The 23,159-nt window shown below is 37.6% G+C and overlaps 1 protein-coding gene across 2 annotated transcripts in view; it reads left to right on the top strand.

The window, feature by feature from the left end:
- The window catches only part of SMC3 (structural maintenance of chromosomes 3), a 51,646-nt gene extending 29,173 nt beyond the window's left edge, over positions 1–22,473 (top strand). For both annotated transcript variants that reach the window (XM_077823175.1, XM_077823176.1), the window contains 16 exons: positions 3,960–4,063; positions 4,315–4,414; positions 5,139–5,299; positions 8,440–8,581; positions 9,874–10,024; positions 11,549–11,701; positions 14,586–14,737; positions 15,228–15,386; positions 16,152–16,259; positions 16,753–16,861; positions 18,910–19,157; positions 19,290–19,502; positions 20,234–20,425; positions 20,604–20,781; positions 21,392–21,498; positions 22,061–22,473. In XM_077823175.1, coding sequence (XP_077679301.1) covers positions 3,960–4,063; positions 4,315–4,414; positions 5,139–5,299; positions 8,440–8,581; positions 9,874–10,024; positions 11,549–11,701; positions 14,586–14,737; positions 15,228–15,386; positions 16,152–16,259; positions 16,753–16,861; positions 18,910–19,157; positions 19,290–19,502; positions 20,234–20,425; positions 20,604–20,781; positions 21,392–21,498; positions 22,061–22,132 — 2,349 coding nt within the window. In that variant the 3' untranslated portion in view covers positions 22,133–22,473. The remainder of the gene's footprint in view (positions 1–3,959; positions 4,064–4,314; positions 4,415–5,138; positions 5,300–8,439; positions 8,582–9,873; positions 10,025–11,548; positions 11,702–14,585; positions 14,738–15,227; positions 15,387–16,151; positions 16,260–16,752; positions 16,862–18,909; positions 19,158–19,289; positions 19,503–20,233; positions 20,426–20,603; positions 20,782–21,391; positions 21,499–22,060) is intronic.
- The last annotated feature ends 686 nt before the right edge of the window (positions 22,474–23,159 follow it).

Raw genomic sequence — 23,159 nt, 5'->3', positions numbered from 1 at the left:
CTCGTGGCAGGACTAAGTATTGCCTAGACCGTTCCTGATAGGTGTTCATCTAACCTTCTCTTAAATCTCCAATGATGGAGATTCCATAACCTGCCTGAGCAGTTTATTCCAGTGCTTAACCACCCTGACAGTTAGGAAGTTTTTCCTAATGTCCAACCTAAACCGTCCTTGCTGCAATTTAAGCCCATTGCTTCTTGTCTGTTCTCAGAGGTTGAGAACAATTTTTCACCCTCCTCCTTGTAACAACCTTTTATGTACTTGAAACTATTATCATGTCCCGTCTCGGTCTTCTCTTTTCCAGACTAAACAAATCCAATTTTTTCAATCTTCCCTCAGAGGTCATGTTTTCTAGACCTTTAATCATTTTTGTTGCTCTTCTCTGGACTTTCTTCAATTTGTCCACATCCTTCCTGAAATGTGGTGCCCAGAAGTGGACACAATACTACAGCTGAGGCCTAATCAGCGTGGAGTAGAGTGGAACGAATACTTCTCGTGTCTTGCTTACAACACTCCTGTTGGTACATCTGAAAATGATGATTGCTTTTTTTACAACAGTGTTACACTCTTGACTCATATTTAGCTTGTGATCCACTATGCCCCTACGTCACTTTCCATAGTACTTCTTCCTAGGAGGTCATTTTCTATTTTGTATGTGTGCAGCTGATTGATTGTTCCTTCCTAAGTGGAGTACTTTGCATTTGTCTTTATTGAATTTCATCCTGTTTGCTTCAGATCGTTTCTCCCGTTTGTCCAGATCATTTTGAATTTTAATCCTATCCTCCAAAGCGCTTGCAATCATGAGGAAAACCTTTTCTGTGTAATGTTGGCAACGACACGCTGCATACGTTATCACCTAATAATAATAATTATCACCTAATAATAATAACTTTGTGGATATTATTTATGAAAATAAATTCTTATCTTCCACATTGTGACTTTAAAGCTTCTGTGAATATTTTTGTTTACTGTCTGGTGTAACTTTAGTCCTTGAGGCCTGTTTCTTTGCTTTGTTTCTCCTTTCCTATGGCCTTTAGCACTGCATGCTTTCCTGTTTCCAGTTTAAAGCTAAATATCAGTTGTCACTCCGCAATCTTGTGTGCTTTGTTAGATTTTCATTTTTATATGTCTCTCTTGAATTGTAATTGTTTTTGCACAGGTTTAAGCCCTACAGCCTTATAAGGGTGTGCCTATTTAATATGAACCACTTATAAATTACCTTTTACTCTCACATGTGGAGGGAAGCTAGTTTCTACCTACTTCAAAACAAGGATTTATTTTTAGACCTGACTTTTTACACTTACACCTAACTTTTTTGTTCAGTACTAAATCAATCTGCCTGAAGTTTCACATGTGGTAGGTTAAGGTATAATTTTCCTAGAAAACTTTACAAGGCATTTGAAACACAGGCTCAAAAATTAGGTGATTTTTGCTCCCCCCACATCTTTTAAATACTTGGCATAGGAGCAAAATATAGTCATATTCCTTATTCACTATGTTAGTGTCCCACAGGGCTTTAGCTTCCCTAGAAGGGTGTCCAGAGGAATCGTTACTTTGCCTTCCTTTGCACCAGCCACAGGAGCTGGCCAGCCATACAGCGGAGTATATTCTGTACCGTTTTGTGCGGTCTAACTATGGGTGTTTTCCCTTTTTTGTATATGACAACTCCAGAAGGCATTGGTAGCAATGCCTTCTAAATGCTCCACCTGGGGCACTACATAAGAATATAAGAATGGCCCTACTGGGTCAGACCAATGGTCCATCTAGCCCAATATCCTGTCTTCTGACAGTGGCCGGTGCCAGATGCTTCGGAGGGAATGTACAGAAAAGGGTTGTCATCAAGTGATTCATCGACTGTCATCCAGTACCAGCTTCTGGCAGTCAGAGGTTTAGGGGCAGTGAGAGCATGGGGTTCCATCCCTGAGCGCCTTGGCCAATAGCCATTGATGGACCTATCCTCCATGTGCTTATCTAATTATTTTTTGAACCCAGTTATACTTTTGGCCTTCACAACATCCCTGGCAATGAGTTCCACAGGTTGATTATGAATTGTATGAAGTACTTCTTTTTTTTTTTTGTTTTTAAACTTGTCTATTAATTTCATTGTGTGACCCCTGGTTCTTGTTATGTGATGAGGTAAATAATACTTTTTCTCTCTACCATTTGTGATTTTATAGATCTCTATCGTATCCCCACGTTATCTCTCTTCTAAAATGAACAGTACCAATCTTTTTAATCTCTTCTCAGATGGTGGTAGTTCCATTCCTCTACTCTTTTTTGTTGCCCTTCTTTGTACTTTTTCCAATTCTAATATATCTTTTTGAAATAGGGTGACCAGAACTGCACACAGTATTCAAGGTTTGGGCATTTATATTGTCTACCATGCATTTACATAATGACATTGTATTTTGTCTTATCGTATGATCAAAGATCAAATATTTCTTCTTTACCCCAGGCCTATGAGTCCTGTGGCTAAAAGCCACTGCAGAACATACGTTGAGCAGAATATTGGTCTGTCCTGTGTTGCTGTCCAACTGAGATCGTGCATATTTTCTAAAGGTTCAGCAAGACTGCAGAGTATTAATGAAGGGTTAAGGAATGTTGCTGATTCTGGATGGGAGAATTGACAGCAGCTGTGATGGCACTATGCTGGCTGTTTTGTTGGAGCCTTTAATCAAGGTTGAACGGTGGCCTATTCTAATGTTGTTGATTTTTCCAGACTGTTTAACACCCCCAGTATGTCAGGAGAAACCATACAAATGAAGAATCAGTTCTAACCAGTTACATGGCCATGCAGGGAGTATGCCCACTGCTAATGCCATATGCTTGATGTGCTGACAGATGCAGCTTTTACAATCTCTATTGCATAATAAATCTCCTGAACTTGGTGATAAATGTGAAACCTGATAAAGTTTATGAACATAGTCACACTGAGGAAGAAGGTGTTCTGCCAGTGTAAACCATATTTTGGAAGAGAGCCATGCTACTCGAGCAATTCTCTTTAGTTGGTTGAGTGAGGGAAATGGCATACCAGTCTGGCTGTTTTTACTGGCAGAGTTCCTGCAATAAACCACTCTCAAGCCTCTGTTTCTTCTGGAAGTGAAAAGGATCTTGTCAGTGCTGAAACGTACGTGTGTGTAAAATGACATATACACAAGTGCTTCTAACCAAGCTGAAATAATTGGCTGGCTTTTTTGTAACATGGAGGTGTTTTGGAGAAATTGGTCTGGAGACTGGAAAAGTGAGCAATAAAAATAAGAGATTTTAAGACTGCAGAAAATAGTAGTACTAATATTAAGAATCATAAAGTTATTACTTGTAAATTCCTAGTCATTGAGCTGCTGAAATAAATGAAAGCTCTTAATTCCCAGACAATGGGGACAGAGGAATATCCACTGGCAAGTTCTCCAGATATGCTGCATTAGCAGAGTACCTGCAGCTAAGTAATACCAGTACTTGACTTTATTGGGGAACACACTAGAACCTTGATTATAGCAAGAGTAGCATGGAAGGCTAACATGCAATATATTCTTAGCCTCAGAGGCTTATTATTTTTGTGTTGTGAAGGAACAAACTTCCAAGCAGATGGGAGTAATGTGTCTCTTTGATTCCAGTTAATAGTGTAACCTATGGTGGTTTTGAGTATTTCTGCCAATTCTCTAATCCTTTTAGTTCCAAAGGTGGCTGGAACATCCAAATCAACAAAATAAATCTCGTTTTCTTCTTTGTCCTTCTTGCCTGGCTGTTAGCACCCAGTTTCTTCATAGGCTCCATGCTGCTGCTGCTGACCTCTGAAGATCTGTTTTTCTTACCACTTGAGTAATTTTAGTGCAAATCATGGAAAAAGTTACAGGAATTAATTCTGAATTGTAATATAGGGATTTAAAGCTAGAATTGGATAATAGAGGGATTTAAAGCTAGAGTTTTACAGTTGAAAGATGTATTTTTTTTATGTGCATTAGAAATTGGACCAAGATCTTAATGAGGTGAAAGCTCGTGTTGAAGAACTGGACAGAAAGTATTATGAGGTGAAGAACAAAAAAGATGAACTACAGAGTGAAAGAAAGTTAGTAAATTTATTTAAAATTTGTTTTATTATGTGTAAAATGTAAAGAGTGCCAGCTGTGTAGTCGTTAACTTGGCATAACTACTTAAGTATTTTTAAATACAGTCATGTTTTGGAGGTTTAAACATCTACATTTCAATTTGTAAAAAATTACTACTCTAGAAGGAATTTAACCCAGTTTTACTTGCTAAGAATTTTCTGGTAATCAAAGTGCTTAATAATGTTAACCTGGTTTTTGTCTCATTTTGTAGTTATCTATGGAGAGAGGAGAATGCAGAACAACAAGCTCTTGCTGCAAAACGAGAGGATTTGGAGAAGAAACAGCAACTTCTTAGAGCAGCAACAGGAAAGGTGAGATACTGTGCATTTGTGAAAGTTACTAATTGATTATCTGACATGAGGAAAGGTTTCATATCTTTTAAAGATAATTGCCACATCTTTTAGGGGAAAAAACAGTCTACGGCTGCAGATCACAGTATCAGAACTTTTTCATAAGCCTTATTTTTCAAATACTTATCGCTCTCTGAAAAAGAATGATTTTTGGGCTGAAATATCTCCTATTTATTCTCAGCCTAAAGCCAGGTTTTGGAGGGAGAAATTTTTTGTTGAAATTCAGTTTGAGTTTATCAAAGCATTGAAAAACTGGTGGCTCTCAGACTCTCAAATTACCGTGCCTGTTGGTTCCTGTATCCAAAGCAGGAGCTTGCTGTCAGTGGCTGGGAGGGAACTTGTGGTGGCCTTAGAGAAGTCAGTGACAGCTCACATGCACCACCCATATGGGGTAGCCATGTGTTGTCTGCAGTCCTAACAAGAATTGATCAGTGACTGTGGCCTTCATAAGGCCCAATGGCTGACACTGAGCAGCTGAGAGGCAGATCGTGAATGACCCATGATTTCAATTAGAAATCACTAACAAACTTGAAATCCAAGCAATAAGCTTACAAATATTTTGTCAGTTTATGTTTTAAACTGGCAAGACAAAGGACAAAAAATTCTAGATTAGCATTATTTGTAGGTCATGTGATCCTTAAAGTCTAGTAATATGAGTTATTCATTATATTTTTTTTTATGACAGGCCATTCTAAATGGTATAGACAGCATAAACAAAGTCTTGGAGCACTTTCGCCGGAAAGGCATAAACCAACATGTTCTAAATGGGTACCATGGAATTGTGATGAATAATTTTGAGTGTGAGCCTGCTTTCTACACTTGTGTTGAAGTTACTGCAGGGAACAGGTAAATTATACCGTATTGAATTCTTCTTGAGTTTGAAAGGGTAAGAGGAGGACGTTCAACTTCATGCATGTTGAAAGCCAGTTGCTGGGACAAGCTTGCCATAGGAGGGTTTATTTTTTGATGAATACATTGGGCCTGCTGTCAACTTTAGTTGCGTGTATGTACAATAATCAAATCCACACAGTATCAAAAAGACACTGAAAAGAGCTCTTTACCCAAGTAAAACTCACTACCCAAACTACACCCTTCCTTCTCTCAACCTGTCCCTTTAGGAAAATCCTTGCTGTATGCCCAAAAGCTCGGTAGGCTTGGGCTGTACTGAGCAAAACTGGGGAGAAGAGCAAATTCCAGACTCAAGAGCTCTTCACTGAGTCCTTCCCATAGTCCATTATGTAAATATCTAGAGGTTATTTGCCCACATAACCTGGTAAATGTCAGGGTACGACAGAAATGGTACTCTGTAGGATACATAGGTTTCAGAGTAGGAGCCGTGTTAGTCTGTATTCGCAAAAAGAAAAGGAGTACTTGTGGCACCTTAGAGACTAACTAACAAATTTATTTGAGCATAAGCTTTCATGAGCTACAGTTCACTTCATCGGCTGCATTCAGTGGAAAATACAGTGGGGAGATTTTATATACACAGAGAACATGAAACAATGGGTGTTACCAAAGACACTGTAAGGAGAGTGATCACTTAAGGTGAGCTATTATCAGCGGGGGGGGGGAAGGGGGAAATATCTTTTGTAGTGATAATCAAGGTGGACCATTTCCAGCAGTTGACAAGAACGTCTGAGGAACAGTGGGGGAAGGGGGGAATAAACATGGGGAAATAGCTTACTTTGTGTAATGACCCATCCACTCCCAGTCTCTATTCAAGCCTAAGTTAATTGTATCCAGTTTGCAAATTAATTCCAGTTCAGCAGTCTCTCGTTGGAGTCTGTTTTTTTGCAGTTTTTTTGTTGAAGAATTGCAACTGTTAGGTCTGTAATCGAGGGACCATAGAGATTGAAGTGTTCTCCAACTGGTTTTTGAATGTTATAATTCTTGACAGGTCCAACAAAGAAAGTAACAGAACGCCACTAGCCGTCACCTTCAACCCCCAACTAAAACCTCTCCAGCGCTTTATCGAGGATCTACAACCTATCCTGAAGGATGATCCCTCATTCTCACAGATCTTGAGAGATAGGCCAGTCTTTGCTTACAGACAGCCCCCCAACCTGAAGCAAATACTCACCAGCAACCACACACCACACAACAGAACCACTAACCCAGGAACCTATCCTTGCAACAAAGCCCGTTGCCAACTGTGTCCACATATCTATTTAGGGGACACCATCATAGGGCCGAATCACATCAGCCACACTATCAGAGGCTCGTTCACCTGCACATCTACCAATGTGATAGGTGCCAGCAATGCCCCTCTGCCATGTACATTGGTCAAACTGGACAGTCTCTATGTAAAAGAATAAATGGACACAAATCAGACGTCAAGAATTGTAACATTCAAAAACCAGTTGGAGAACACTTCAATCTCTTTCGTCACTCGATTACAGATCTAAAAGTTGCAATTCTTCAACAAAAAAACTTCAAAAACAGACTTCAACGAGAGACTACTGAATTGGAATTAATTTGCAAACTGGATACAATTAACTTAGGCTTGAATAGAGACTGGGAGTGGATGGGTCATTACACAAAGTAAGCTATTTCCCCATGTTTATTCCCCCCCTACCCCACTGTTCCTCAGACATTCTTGTCAACTGCTGGAAATGGCCCACCTTGATTATCACTACAAAAGATATTTCCCCCTTCCCCCCCCCCCGCTGATAATAGCTCACCTTAAGTGATCACTCTCCTCACAGTGTCTATGGTAACACCCATTGTTTCATGTTCTCTACATATATAAATCTCCCCACTGTATTTTCCACTGAATGCCTCCAAAGAAGTGAGCTGTAGCTCATGAAAGCTTATGCTCAAATACATTTGTTAGTCTCTAAGGTGCCACAAGTCCTCCTTTTCTTGTAGGATACATAGGCTCAAAACCATCGGGCTATCGTTTGAATAGTACTTGGAAATTAATTGGAAGCCACTGTTGTCTTTAGAGTAGGAGTTTGAGATATGCTCCCAGAAAGAATACTAAGTAAGCATTTAACCAAGCATTTAACTGCAGTCTGTGGACCAGCTGAAATTTCCAAGTGGTTAATAGCCTCAAGGAGAGTATGTCACAATGATCCAATCTGGAGGTAGCAAAGGCATGAGTATTGGTGGTGAAGTCCACATTTCCTAAGAAGGCTAACAATCTCCTAGCCATGCACAATTTGTTCTAGTATTTATTCTTGTAAACTTCCTGATTATTTTCTTTAAGTCCAAACACACACCTTTTTAATAAAAATTATTGGCAATGGTGGTTTTTATCATTTTTTTTTCTTTTCCTTTTAAAGTGTAGTGGGATGCTGTGTTCGATGTCCTAAACAATAGGAAGAGAGTTAATCTCAGAAGCAGTTAAAATTACACTTTTTGACTCCCTTTGATTAATGATGATAGCACCCACTGCCACTGGGAAAATGCTTTTTATTACCCTTTCAGCACCTGGCTGAAAGTTGATTGCATGGAATAGAGTATTTTAATTTTGTCTACCCATGATCCTATCCTTGGACAAGGTGTTTCTGTGTAAACTCTTACAGGGAAGAAAGGTAGACTGAATAGGCTTGCTATTGCAGGGGTACGTGACAGGTATGCACAGCTGATGAGAAAAAAGACCTGAGGTCAAACGTTTATTGGGCTTTCCCTGTGACCAATGCTAGTAAGTTCTTGGGTGGCTTCATCTGGATGAAACTGAATAAGATGACTATTTAAAAAAAAAAACAAGTACAAAAAAACACCCCTGTCCCAACTACTTAAATGGTGTTTCAGCAGATTTTAGTATTGTATAAATTATCTTCCTATTTTAAAAACTTCTGTGACCATTATTTTTTCCATTTGTATTTTCTGAGGTGTGGTAATGCCAAAACCTGTAGAGAGAATAAAACATGGTTTTGTCTTGTTTAGTGGTTCCTGGAAATTTGAGTTTGGGGTAGAAAATATCAATGATTTTGGCATAATAAAATCTTGGTGTTTTTTTTTTCTTTGGTCTGTTAAATTAGGTTATTTTATCATATTGTGGATTCCGATGAGGTCAGTACAAAGATCTTAATGGAGTTTAATAAAATGAACCTTCCTGGAGAAGTAACTTTTCTGCCTCTCAACAAGCTGGATGTTAGAGATACTGCTTACCCTGAAACCAATGTGAGTCACTGTGTTGATACTGACTTCTGTTTTTTCTCCCAGTAGATTACATATAAGTCGCATGTTTATGTCACACAGATGCTACGTACTCTTGCTGGTGCTACTCTATAATGCCATTTTCTTCAGGCTGGCCATGTCCAACTAAATATTTTTTTCAGTATTGCACTTCTTCAAGAATCTCTAACACCTGGCAGATTCAAAAAAGTAATGTTAAACTTCATGCATTTAAAAAGATACAGAGGTGAGAATGAAACAATTTCATTGTTATCGTAATAGAAATGGTAATTTGTTATAAGAGTTGTCAAATGTACTTTCCTCAAGTTGGAAGGCAGCCTTTTTACAAGACCTGGACAAGAGGATAGTATGATGTAGTATAAGACAGCGAAATTTATTATTTGAAATAAGTTGTGCTCTATTGCCACTATGAAAATTTTGTTAAGACCATTATTTCCACTAGTAAATATATACTATACTTACAGTAAATATCTATTTGAAATTGTAGGCTAGAAAATTACTGATTTCCTATGGTGAGGTAGGTCAGGTAGACTTTTTACACAGTCTATTTAATTTTGCATAAACAATGAAACATAAATGATAGGAATAACCTGATTCTTCACACACGTTTACTTTGGAAATACATTTGTTTCTGGTGGCACCCACAATATCTTATTCCTTGTACAGAAAAGGTTAAATTGACAGTTACAGTAACAAAAATCATTTAAACTCACTCAGTTGCTACTTAGCACCTGATCCTGTTCCTGTTGAAATTACTGGCAGACCTGTCATTGCTCCAGTGAGAGTAAGATCAAACCTTAAATCAGTCCCTTCAGATTTTCAGAATTATTTGTGCCTTACTTGCATGTACAATATTTTGTGGTGTGTCTGGGAAATTGTAATAAGATACCCCCTAATTGATTGTGCAGCAGTTTAAAGAACACCATGGCCATACACAGAGACAGTAATTTGGGTTCACAGTCACAGACATTTATGTAAATTATGATGGCATGCACAGTTCTAAATGGACTTGCTTCATTAATTTTCAATACATAGGAATGACCTGTTCCTAATGTTTACATTACAAAAGATTACAAAAGTTCTTATTGTAAATTTGAGTGTTTATTTTATTTTGTTCTTTTTGTTGGGTTGCCAAGGGTTCTCTGTAAATTATTTTTCTCTGGCAATTGCACAGTGCACTCAGAGGATGCTTCAGGCTGTGTGTGACACATTCGTGCAACTTTTTGTTCTTATTGTTGGTATGTACTGCTTTATTGATGAGACTGCTACATTTTTAGGACGCTATTCCTATGATCAGTAAACTGAGATACAATCCCAGATTTGACAAAGCCTTCAAACATGTTTTTGGAAAGACACTCATTTGTCGTAGCATGGAGGTGTCTACCCAGTTGGCCAGAGCTTTCACTATGGATTGTATTACTTTGGAAGGTATGTATCATAATTATATAATGAATTTAATGGAAAAACAGGGTCTTTGGCAGATTGAGGTTCATTGAAACCAGTCTATTACTTTCCTAGTGTTCTTTGCAAAACCTGATGCTATGGTAATTTACCTGGGTAAGCTCGATGAAACAAACTAAATGGTAAGTTCTCTAGGTTTTTTGTGACTTGAGTGACAAATCAGTAGGAATTTCTCCTCATCCCAGAGACTTACAAAATGGATTAGACTTGTATCCAATTTTATCAGGTATTGATGTCCCTGAGGAATTGAGAAGCTTATTCCACTCAGTTTAAAACAACTTCCATGGCATTCTTATGTACCGCTTAATGACTACAAAGTGCAGTTTGCTACTTTGGTATACTAGACACATGTCTGTCTTGACAAGATATCTGCCTGTTTTTTGGAGAGCAATCTTCTGTTTAGTGGCTCCCCATGGGCTACGCTGCTAGGTTCTCTCTCCTTTGAGATGTTCCTCAGATACCCACTCTGAGAGAAAAAGATTATTTAACAATAACTGGTTCTTGTGGTGAGGTGTCTTCTGCAAATCCACTCTGTCACTTTCCTGTATTTTTCCAGAGTACTTTAATGAATCTTTCAGTGTGTAAGAACAAACTAAGGGCAGTTGAGGCCACAGTCCATTTTATATCCTGGAGTCCAAATGTTGGGATCCACACATGTTACTTGCACGACCCAAACAGTCATTGCATTATAGAAGATTCTGGGTCCAGCAGCATTGTTGCTGTTTTCATCCAGAGTGCATCTTCAGAGGCAGTTCTTTAAGAATCCCAGTTAGTGACAAGTAACGTTTCTTGGGCAAAACAGTTAACCATAAGATCTGTCAGGCCTAAAGCAGACTAAGGTTTTGATCAACCGGGCCGGCAATTACAGATCAAGGTACGGCAGAAGACTTGGTAAAAAGGATGCAGTGTAACAGCAACTGTTAAGAGAAGGTTGGATCTTGCTCCTTTTTGAGTGGAGTGTTTTAATAGAGCGCACACTAGTTGTTTCAGGTTAGCCCAGTTTGCCTTGGTTGTGTCTGCCTGTTTTGGCCACTTTTCTCAAAAGTGCTCTACCATGATGCATTTTAAAAAACTGGTGGTGATATGGTGTTTGGATGTCCCCATTGTTCGTATAAATTGACTTTCATGTAGATTACATGTTTTCAGAAGTTGTTAAAAGAAATTGAACTTCTTGATGATGAGAGAAGGCAGTTCATCATGCTAGGAATCTGCTAGTCTTGAGGCATGAAATACACTTTTTAAAAGCTTTACAAAAATAAATGTGATTTTTTTTTTGCCTTGTTAACATTTGAAAGTGACATTTTGTAAATTAATTGCAAACATTACATGCATGCATGACTCCTCAGAATTGTATAGAATCTCTTTAGGAAATTGACAGTACTTAAAGTACATATTAGCAGAATAATCATTAGCTTCTAGGAATTGCTTTGAACAACATGTCCTATGGGTGTGCAGTACAAAAGTACCATTTTAATTGTGTTCTGTTCATAGGTGATCAAGTCAGCCATCGTGGTGCTCTGACTGGAGGTTATTATGACACAAGAAAGTCTCGGCTTGAACTACAAAAAGATGTTAGAAAGGCAGAAGAAGAACTTGGTGAACTTGAAGCAAAACTCAATGAAAACTTGCGCAGAAACATTGAAAATATCCTTTTTGATGTATTTGTGCATGTTGTGTGGAAAAAGTTGCATGGTAATAAGGCCTCGTGAGCTTTCTATTTTCTCCCACCTTCATTACACAATGAAAAATTGTTTTAATACTTTATTTTTACAGATTGTCTATTTTCTGTGGCATTAGTTGTAATTGCTGCCTATGCAGGCTTTCTTCTATATACTGGTATAGAGGCTCCAATGAGAGTAGAGTCAACATTTTAAAACAAAACAAAACAGGAAAATTACTATATTAAAAATGCAACAGAGCCCACATAAATGAATCTGTTAATAAATTTTATGCCAGATTTATATTGTTGGAGAATTTAATTTCTAATATAACGTGTCTCTCAATTACCCTTGATTAGTTGTACATCTGTAAATAGTGTTTGACATTAGTCAGTGCTCAGGAGATGTTTTAATAAATGATTAAGTGATATAGACACCCACAGGTCAATAGGTTACTTATAACACCTTTACTGATATAGTTATAACCACCTTTAACACATACTGCTCATGTCTGACATGCTTTTGTCCTCTATTATCAATTTATTAACTTTCTATAAACTATACCTGTATTTTTAATATAAAGAGACCAATATCTCTAGGTCTTAAAACATGATTTTATACTATAAAAAAATGTCAGCAAGGTTAATTTTATTAGATACTAGCGACTAGATCTTAAAGACAGCTGCATGATGTCCTTTCAGAAAATATTACTAGGCTCTAGCATCCTTAGATTTAAAAGGGGCAAAAATTAGTAAAGTTGTTTTCTGAACATCTCTACTAGATTATAACAATTGTTAAAAAAATCATCTTGAAACCATAAGCTGTGTGCATAATATTGTAGTCCTAATAAAATATTTTAGTCTAGTTTTGAGAATCCTCAGTATTTTCAGTGCTTGGAGTGAAGTTTTCATAACTCTGCTTCTTATAGCAACATTATAACATTGTAAAGGATATTGCTATAGCAAAGTGCTGTAAAGTAAAAGCAATCCTATGTTGAATTATATAATTTATTTATTTATTTTATATAGAGGCTCATAGATATTAGAGCTGGGAAGGGTCTGTTAACTCTTGAGATGTATCCCATAGTCACTACAAGGTTGTTCCATACGGAGTTATTTTTAGTGTTAGGGCATTTAGGCTTAAACTACACAAAGTAACGGGGATTCTACCACATCCCGCTGTTTCGTTGTCTGCTAGATGTCATGGTCTGGAAGCTTTTTCTGACAGTTAGTCTTTTCTTAATCTCATGCAGTTTCTTCTGTTTCTACCCCGTTGTGCTACCCTTAATTATTTCTCTCCTTCGGTGTCTATTGCATTCTTCTAAATAAGCTTTTGAGATAGCTGTCTTTTCTGATTTTAGTAATTATTTAGCCAAGATATATATTCTGTTCACCCATAAGGTAAATATAGAATTAGGTCAGTTGTTAACATGGTATGTGTAATACGTGTCTAAAATAATAGAAAGGAAACTAATATGTAGGTGGATAGCAGTAAGATGTTTTAAAATACAGAAGAATATCATATGGAAAAGGGGAGAAGTTGAAGTTAGTTTTCTAAATCTCTGTATTTCACTAGCTTTTTGTAAACCTCTTTAGTCATGACAGAACAGCTGTTTCTTTATAAGCAGGTAAATTATAGCTTTCTCAAATTGTTGATATGTAGAATAGAGAGTTATCAAGCTGTCTCAATATATGTCAACTGATGCAGATTACATGACTAACAACATGGATGCTATTGTAGCTATTGCAGGAGGATTTCAGAAGGAATTGGTGAGACTTTTAAGGCCAGAGTGAATAATTGTGACTTAATTTTTTCATTTGTAAATAACATTTGTATGTAAGTAGCACCTCTGGCAACATTGAAGAAGTTTTTAAAAACTTTTAGTTTCATGGGAAACGCCATAAATAAAGACTTGGAGTAGAATCAAAAGCTTTAGCAAGATTAAACTTCTAATGCTCAGTGTTTCCCGCTTCTAATGATGTGTAGACTCCCAGTCTGCCCACACCTGCTTTCAGCATCAGATTCCAGACTAGCACACTACAGTTTATAGAAAAGGTTGTTTTTTTTTTTTTTAAGAGACGAATTAATACTGGCCCTGTTCAAGAGCGCTAAAATTCTCTACTGTATTCCTAATTCCTGACCAAAGTGTTGGACCTCTTTTGGGATCAAAAAGTCTAGTTATGTTTCCAAGGTCTTTTTGTTTTGGGCACCCCCTCCCTCTCTCTCTCTGACTAACAAATGGTAGCATTTGTAATGTGGACACGTAGGTGAAATCTTGGTCCCATTAAAACTGGTAAAGCTCCCACTGACTTCAGTAGGGTCAAGATTTCATCCTTGTGATCTAAGGCAGAGGAAGATAGGAATTGCCATACTGGATCAGCCTGTGGTCCATATATTCCAGTCTGTGACCATTGACAAGCACCGGATGCTTCAGAGGAAGTTGCAAGAAACCTTACAACGGGCAGATGTTGGATAATCTGTCCCCCATCAATGTTTGGCCTAATCCTAATAGCACTTAATAAATCAGGCACACTAATTTTTCTTTGCATTTGTTTCTAGAGCCTACTGATTACAGTGCTATAAAACTGCTACTGATATGTCTGTCTTGGGGTTGCTGCTGAGGCAACATATTTGACATCTGAGAGGAAATGGGATAAAGCACCACAAGAGTCTAAACTGACCTATTTAATCTCTTCCGGTCAATTGAAGGCTTTGTGTTGACCTCTGAGAGCAGCTGAATGTGACTGGTTCTATATCTATGGAAGTTGTGGTATGATGGGAAGTGAGCAAAAATGAGAAACTGCAGTAATAGTGTGGGTTTAAAGTACCTCTTATATTTAAAACTTGGAATTTTCCTTAGCCCACTGTATGGATTAATAATGAAATTGACCAACTGATGAATCAGATGCAGCAGATTGAGACCCAACAGAGAAAATTCAAAGCTTCCCGGGACAGCATCTTGTCAGAGATGAAAATGCTGAAAGAGAAGAGGCAGCAGTCTGAAAAAACCTTTATGCCAAAGGTATATAGCATATGTAAGAACTTGTTAGTGACTTCTTAGTTAATTGTTATTGTATCATTGTCTGAGTAGACATACTTCCTGTCCCAAAGAATTTATAGTCTGAGTAGACCAATAAAAAATTGGTACACACAATGCACTAGTTAACCATATGTTGGAAAGTATCATGCAGGGCTCAGGAGGGGCAATCAAAGGGGATGATTTTCAATTAAAAATGAAGTTTTCTCCTTTCTATAAGCTGTCTTTTAAAAAATTAAAAATTGTTTCTCATTGGAGACTGTAGCATGCATGCTGATAGAAGTGTCATTAGAAAAGAGTTGGTAGTCTGGCATTTCTGACAGGTTACAAGTTGGACTGGTCTGCCTGGACTGTTCATGTTGTCTGTAAAACTACCACATTGGATTTACTCCATACAAGTAGAAAGACAAGTTTAGAGAAGCCTGCAGTTTTATATGAATGATGATCCAATTTAATACAATAATCTGTTCTGTAGCAACGCAGCTTGCAAAGCTTGGAGGCAAGTTTACATGCCATGGAATCAACTCGAGAATCGTTAAAAGCAGAATTGGGAACGGACTTGCTGTCTCAGCTCAGCCTAGATGATCAGAAACGAGTGGATGCACTTAATGATGAGATTCGACAACTGCAACAAGTAAGGAGAACTAAGAGGAAAGATGTCATGACACTAAACGTGGAAAATTTCTTACTGAGAAGACATTCTTTTAATTGAAATTTTTTCTTCTTATGTAGGAAAAGTGAGGTGTCATTGTTAATCCACAGCTATGTAGATCTGTGATCTTTGCGTGGTATGAGGGAGATGTTTTGTTTAATTGCTGTCTGTGCTATATATTTGTACGTTCTATATTTATGCTTTTTTCAGATACTGTCTAGACTTTTTCTTTAACTTAGGTGTATTTTGCTTTTCAATAAGACCTTTTATTATGCAGTCGTCATGTTAAAATTGACTCGTTCCCATGCTTTGGTTTTGAAACGGGCAGCATCTCCTTCAGCAAACCCTGCAGGGTGTGGGGAGACAGAACTATGCTATGAAATAAACAAACCAACTCAGTTTTTGTTTCATCTGGGTCAGTTGAAAGAACATGACGTTTTAAGGACATAAAATATTGGAACTGTTTTGGTCTTGGTAAAGAATTGGACAAGGCTAAAGTTTCACATAGCTTTCCATGTTTAATAGTGTAAAAGTTGGGTTCTGTTTGCTCTGTTTTGATTCTAGATAGCTGTACAAATATTAAATATTAAACGTTCTTACATATTAAAATAATTCCACGCATGTAAGGAATTGTGTAATATTTTCATTTTTTTGGTATTCTACAAAGTTTTCTTCCCTCAAAAAATAAGAACCTTCACTGGGAGCCTTTGTTTGATACAATTAAGATTCTCTCCTACTTTCTTTCAGGAAAATAGACAGCTTTTGAATGAGAGGATTAAACTGGAAGGCATCATCACAAGAGTAGAGACGTACCTCAATGAGAATCTCAGAAAACGCTTGGACCAAGTGGAACAAGTAAGATTATTGATTTTCTTAGATCCATTTTGTAAAATATTCTTGCCTTGCACCTTCAGAGATTTGGCAGACTATTCTTCTCTTAACTATGCACCGGATATACTGCTGATAATTATATATAGCTTTTCTACGTCTGTTTATCCAACATGCAACCTGAGCTATGGTTTTTTGGGTTTTTTTAGGATTGAAGCAGAATTTTTTAAGGACGTATTTGAGGTGTGGCTGACAGTGTATCCAAGCTTGCAGAAGTACAGTGTATATTATTAAACACAAGTTCACATTATAACAGAACTGTACAGCACTGGCTGTGGATTTTTTGGGGGTTTAGATTTAATTTAAAACAAAATCTGTTCCTCTATGAAAAGAATTTTAATGGCTATAGTCAGACATATTGACCAGTGTAGTAGAAACTAACCCATGTCATCTGCAGTGTGGGCTTATACTTTGATTCCCTGCTATGGTTATTCTTACTGTTTTATTTTTTGTCCCATAGGAGTTGAATGAGCTACGAGAGACAGAAGGGGGCACTGTTCTTACTGCCACAACATCAGAACTCGAGGCCATCAACAAACGAGTGAAGGATACCCTGGCACGATCAGATGGTTGGTAATACTGATTCTTGGAACGAAGATACTCTACACTTTACAGTACTTATAAATGTGTTTGTAATGGGTTGGACTCTCCCTCCCTCCCCCCCTTTTGAGATGCCCCTTCTGCTCCACTGGCCTGGATTCCCTCTCCCTGTTTTGCTGAATTAGGCTCTCTGGCCTCTTGCAGCAAAATAATACTGTCTTGCGCTGTATAGAAAAATCTGCACAGCGCAACCTCATACAAATTCTCCCTCTCCCTCAATGTGAAGAGAGGTATGCACAGCTTGTTGCCACCCCCCACCCCCAGAAACCACACAAACTGGGTCTAATAATAAAACAAATTTGAGTATAAAGGCAGATTTTAAGTGAATATAAGGGATAGCAAACAGAACAAAGCAAATTACTAAGCAAATAAAACAAAACAAGCTTGATTCACTAAAGAAACAGGTTACAAAATGCAATTTCTCACCCTAAATGTTGAATTAGGCAGGATGCAGAGTTTCTGTAGATTAGAGTTCCAGTTACCTTTTCTTACAGACTGGACCCCTGTCTCAGTCTGGACTCATCCCTACCTTTCCCCTCAGGTACTTTCAGCAGTTTGTCTTCTTGGGTAGGCAATGAAGGACAGTCCAGATCAACCACCTCTCCAGCCTTTAAAAAGGATTTACATAAGGGGGAATCCTCTGTTTGATCCTCATCCCCCTACAGTGGAAAAGTACCTGCAGTGTCCAAGGGGGGTATTTTTCATCGGGTGACATTATCACCTGACCTTGTTGTGTCAATGCAGCATCCCAGGAAGCACCTCAGGAAAGTGGGAGATTAGGATCTTCAGAGTTCTATTGTCTTTCTTAAATGGGTCATTTAGGATGATTGCTTACTGTCTGGTGGGTGTTTTCCCCCAAGTACACACACACACTTGTAATTGTTACATAGTCAATATTCCTAACAGAATATGATACATGCATACAGATTGGATAATCACATTCATTAAATCATAACCTTTCCAGTGATATCCTACATGAGCCACCTTGCATAAAGTATATCTTAGTTATGATATGAATATGCCATAACTATATTTCTATGAAGAATATGGGGTGTAACATCACAATGGTATTCATTTTGGTTAAAGAATTGAGCATAACATGAGATTAAGAGTCAACAAATAACATTGAAACAAATTTCAAACTGATAAAAGAACATTTTTACACAATATATAATTAACCTGGGGAACTCATTTAACAAAATATTATTGAAGCAAATAATTTTGTAGTAATCAATAAAGGATAAAAATGTGTATGATATTTTAATCCTAGTAAGTAATTGTGAAGGAGATATCAGCTGTCAGACTTAAAGACAAGTCAGCCACTAACTCCTGGGAGTTGGGAAGAAACCTTCCTTATGGGCACATTCTTGCATAATTGTTTATGGAGTCTTGACATGTTCTCCTAAACTATATAATATTAGCCAGTGTTAGACAGGATACTGTACTTAAATGATTCAAGGGTCTAACCTGGGTCCTGACTTACACTGTGTGCCTCTTTAAGGTTTGTGATCATGACCTCAGTTTCAGGCAAACCTGGTCTGTCTTAGGGTTTTGCATGAAGTCATGTGACAGTCACAGATCTCAGTGGTTTTCATGCAGAATTCATCGATTTAATCTGCTTTCACCCCCAAGATTTTGGGTTTGTTAAACCCCAAAGGCTCAAAATTGAAGATTTTTTCCCCCATAAATCCTTGTGAAGCCAAATAGCCAAGTTTAGCACAGCCTTACACTAGAGTTTCTTTAATGTAAGAAATAGTCCCATAGTATGTTCATTTTGACTAAGAATTCTGTATACTTTCTTCAGTGAGATTTTTAATTATATAAAATACCCATGAAACTTTTTTCTTTTTTCAACTTTTTAACCTCATGGGTAATTTTATATTCAAAAAACAAACCAACAACCACAAAAAAACATGTTTACTCTGTGGGCTTTCTGATTATTTTTTTTAATAGGTCAGTGGCTGGATAACTGCTAATTTTACACAGGCATATTCCACTTTGCTTTTTCTCATCTCAGATCTGGATAACTCAATTGACAAAACAGAAGCAGGGATTAAAGATCTCCAAAAAAGTATGGAACGCTGGAAGAACATGGAGAAGGAACACATGGATGCAATTAACCATGACACAAAAGAACTTGAAAAGATGACCAATCGGCAAGGCATGCTTCTCAAGAAGAAGGAGGAATGCATGAAGAAAATCAGGGAATTGGGCTCACTTCCACAGGAGGCCTTTGAAAAATATCAGACATTGAGTTTAAAACAGGTAGCAAGTGTGCTTGGTTTTATTGCAAAAGCATAACATGATCTTGCCTGGGAATGTAGCGCCACACGTGTTGAATGTCAAACTGGAACAGAACCCAAAGTCATCGTGATGTGTTTGTTGTTTTTTCCTCAGTTATTCCGTAAGCTGGAGCAGTGCAACACAGAGCTGAAAAAATACAGCCATGTCAATAAAAAAGCTTTAGACCAGTTTGTTAACTTCTCAGAGCAGAAGGAGAAGCTGATAAAAAGACAGGAGGAGCTGGACAGGGGCTACAAATCTATTATGGAGCTGATGAATGTCCTTGAACTCAGAAAATATGAAGCTATCCAACTTACTTTCAAACAGGTAATACTGGAAACCATTAGATAAAGACTATGAAGTCAGAAGAAAATTAGTTTTGCAATGCTGTAGCTCTGTAGGGTGGAATAGATCAGTGCTTGAGTGTGTTAAGAGCCAGTAAGATTCTCAGAGCACTTTAAAACACCTTTTTCTTTTTGGCTCGTACTCCTCATTATGTACTATGAATAAGAGCCATCTATAGAGAATCCCCTAGTTTAAATCCTCTACCTTCAGAATTCACCTTAGAACTGGGTAAGATTCTTTTTGGAACTCATCAAAGCTGCTCCTAATATTGGCCAAGGATGTGAGGGCATACTTTGCATACAATGCAAGGTGAACTCTCTCTACAGCACTCCCAGACCCTGTTTAATTTGGGCCTGCTCTAAAGCCCATTGACATCCATGAGTTTCCATTGGCTTCACTGGGCTTTGGATCGTGCCCTGGGGAAGCCGCAAGTTTATCCTATGGTATTTACTGTCTTACAATATTATGAGTCTTGTCCCTTTCCATAGACCTTCCAAAAAGGATGAAAAACTTTAAAAAGCCAATTTTTCTGGTTGACTGGATTTCTACAGTAAATGCTATAGATTATAGTATTCAAGCATATCTCTGTTCTTTAAGGATAATCTATTGTCATAATATGTAAAAATAGCTGTTCTAATCTGCTTTTCAGATTAGACTGTATCTATTTGCATATAGATGAACCTGAATTGACACTGACTTTTTTGTTTTCCAAGGTGTCAAAAAACTTCAGTGAGGTGTTCCAGAAGTTAGTACCTGGTGGCAAAGCCACGCTAGTGATGAAGAAAGGAGATGTGGAGGGCAGTCAATCCCAGGATGAGGGTGAAGGCAGTGCTGAAAGTGAGAGGGGATCTGGATCTCAGAGCAGCGTGCCATCTGTAGACCAGTTCACTGGAGTTGGGATTAGGGTAAAGAAAATCTTTGCATTTCAATATTTGTGGTACTCTTTTAGTAGACCAGTAATTATATTTCTAAAAATGAGCTCTAGAAACTGCAGTTATAATGAATAATTAAATTCAAACACCATACAGCAATATTTGATGTCCTAATACGGTAGAGTTAACTCCTTTTATGGCATGTTCTTAGGTGTCATTTACAGGAAAACAGGGTGAAATGAGAGAAATGCAGCAACTTTCAGGTGGACAGAAGTCCTTGGTGGCCCTAGCCCTGATTTTTGCTATCCAGAAATGTGATCCAGCACCTTTTTACCTGTTCGATGAAATTGACCAAGCTCTGGATGCTCAGCACAGAAAGGCTGTTTCAGGTAAAGGTTTGGTTTTGTTTGTTCCTCAATAAAGAATAATCTGGTTAAAATGATGTTTGTTTGTTTGTTTATTTCATATTCAAATAAAATATTTTTTTCATAGTAAAGGGACATATGTTATTGTTTCCATGTACTTGACAGCATGCAGTGAATACAGAATATAAATTGTATTTCTTTGGCTGTGTTATCTTCAAAAAGTCACTGCAAAATTAATTTTAGGAAATGTCTACATATAGCATACAATTTCTAAAAGATCAGCTTAAAAGATTACAATTGGGGAAAAGTTTTACTCTGGTTCTGAAATTGGCAAATTACTTGTAGAAAACAGATTTTTCTGAATCCAACTTTTTGCAGCATGCGTATCTTATGACTGAAATGGAGTAAATGCTTACTAAATCAAACTCCCGTGACTCCTCATAAAGGGTCAATTCATTGGTACACCAAATGGTGGTATTTCTTGCAACACATAATTGATGTTACTATGTAAAATCTAATAAAAATTGGACACTCTAGTTTATCAAGAAAAGAGCAGCTGTTATTTGCCTCTTAGTAAGAATTGTGGCCTGTTTATTGAAAAGATAGCTGGCTTAAGGATGTCCTTATTTTTCAGATATGATTATGGAACTAGCTGAACACGCCCAGTTTATTACAACAACTTTTAGGCCTGAACTGCTTGAGTCAGCGGATAAGTTCTATGGTGTAAAATTCAGAAACAAGGTAAATATTTTTTAAATATGTCTATATAAATAAACATAACATATAAAATTATGTTGCTGATATTGAACATTAGGTGAGACTAAGTTAACCCAGTGGGGTGGAAAATTAAATTTTCAGTTTTGTTTAGAGTCACAAGTGGTAGACAGAGACCTTAGGCTACTCAGTGTCTAGTGGATCTGTGTCCACATCACATAGCCGCTACTTGATTTGGGACTGTGCAGCATGGTTGGAAGTCTCCACTTCCTGCATGACAGAATTATGATTAAAATAGCAAGGATTCATTTGTTGTATGTCTGTAATACATTCACAACAGAGATGCATTTGAGCTGTTGGTGTCTGCGCTTGAAGAGTACCAGTTCTGACTGTTGTCATCAGTCTCTTTTTAAAAGGAGTTAAAACCTGCAGTTCACAGAATCCCAATCTTCAGTGTTCTAGAGCCATTCATCTCAATTGACACTATTATAGTCCCATCACTGGGTCTCATTTGGCACTTTCTCAAAGTGAGGCCTTCACTATCTAGGAGACATTACTTTTAATATATATATATTTTTCCCCCCATTAGGTTAGTCATATTGATGTGATCACAGCAGAGATGGCCAAAGACTTTGTGGAAGATGATACTACTCATGGTTAAATGGAAATGTATTGCCAGTTTGCTTGGAAGATGTGTATAGTGTGATGCCTACACCGGGGAGCTGTAAATTAAAATCTGAAATATTTAGTCATTGTTAAAATAGTTTTTGAACATACATTTTAACCAAGACCACCGGAAGATTATTAGTTTCAGAGGAGCTTGAGTACCCATTTTGTCTCTGTTGCTGTATTCTTTTATAAGATACCTGTGTTACCTTTATACAATACCTGTAGTTTGAAAACTTTATCCCTACAAATCTTTTTGTAAAGTGTCCTGTTGCTGTTTTAAAGCTTTTTTGAAAAGTGCTAGCTATTCCTTCCTAATTATAATTTTATCATTTATACTGCCTCACTTGTTTTTTTAAATAGCTTCAATTAAACAGTTGGTTTTATGGCTGTAATTCAGATGTGCTGTTTGAAGTTGTCTTCTCTTTACAGGATTCCCTTTCCATCAGTCCAGGTAAAGACTGTAGACATGTAGGATCTGGCTGCACATAGGAAATAGGAGGCAAAATAATGTCTCTCATTCTCTTCTGTATACATCTATCTTCCCATTTATTTTCCTTTGCATGATGCAAGAGTGGATGCCGTGCAAATTGCAGCTTAGACAAAAGTATCAAATTCTGTAGCCAGATGCCATTTGTGACTCAGCAGAAAAACACTAAATTTGTGTGCGTCCGTTTTCACAGGCTGTCAAATGCTGAACCAAAAACTGGATGAAATAGTAGGAGAAAATACTGGCAAGCCTTATTAGAGGACTCTAAAAATTTGTAAATCATCTAAGACAGAGACTTTCCTTTTTACTCTACCGAATTAAGAGATATTGAAGAAAGGATGCCTCGTGCTCCAGTAAGCAGTACTCTTGAACCTTGGAAACACCCATGCCAAAATAATAATAATCCCTACTGCATCTTTTCAGCTCCAAAAGTCTGCATAAGTAGGGCACGTTGTGTCAGCAGCCAAAAAGCCATTAGGGGGCAAAGTCTCTCACAAATACCTGGATCCACTAGACCACAGACGGGGAGGGT

This window comes from Eretmochelys imbricata, chromosome 7, assembly GCF_965152235.1.
Source record: "Eretmochelys imbricata isolate rEreImb1 chromosome 7, rEreImb1.hap1, whole genome shotgun sequence".
NCBI classification, from domain to species: domain Eukaryota; kingdom Metazoa; phylum Chordata; order Testudines; family Cheloniidae; genus Eretmochelys; species Eretmochelys imbricata.
The sequence above is the reverse complement of the archived record's forward strand: the minus strand, read 5'-3'. Positions and strand labels throughout refer to the sequence as shown.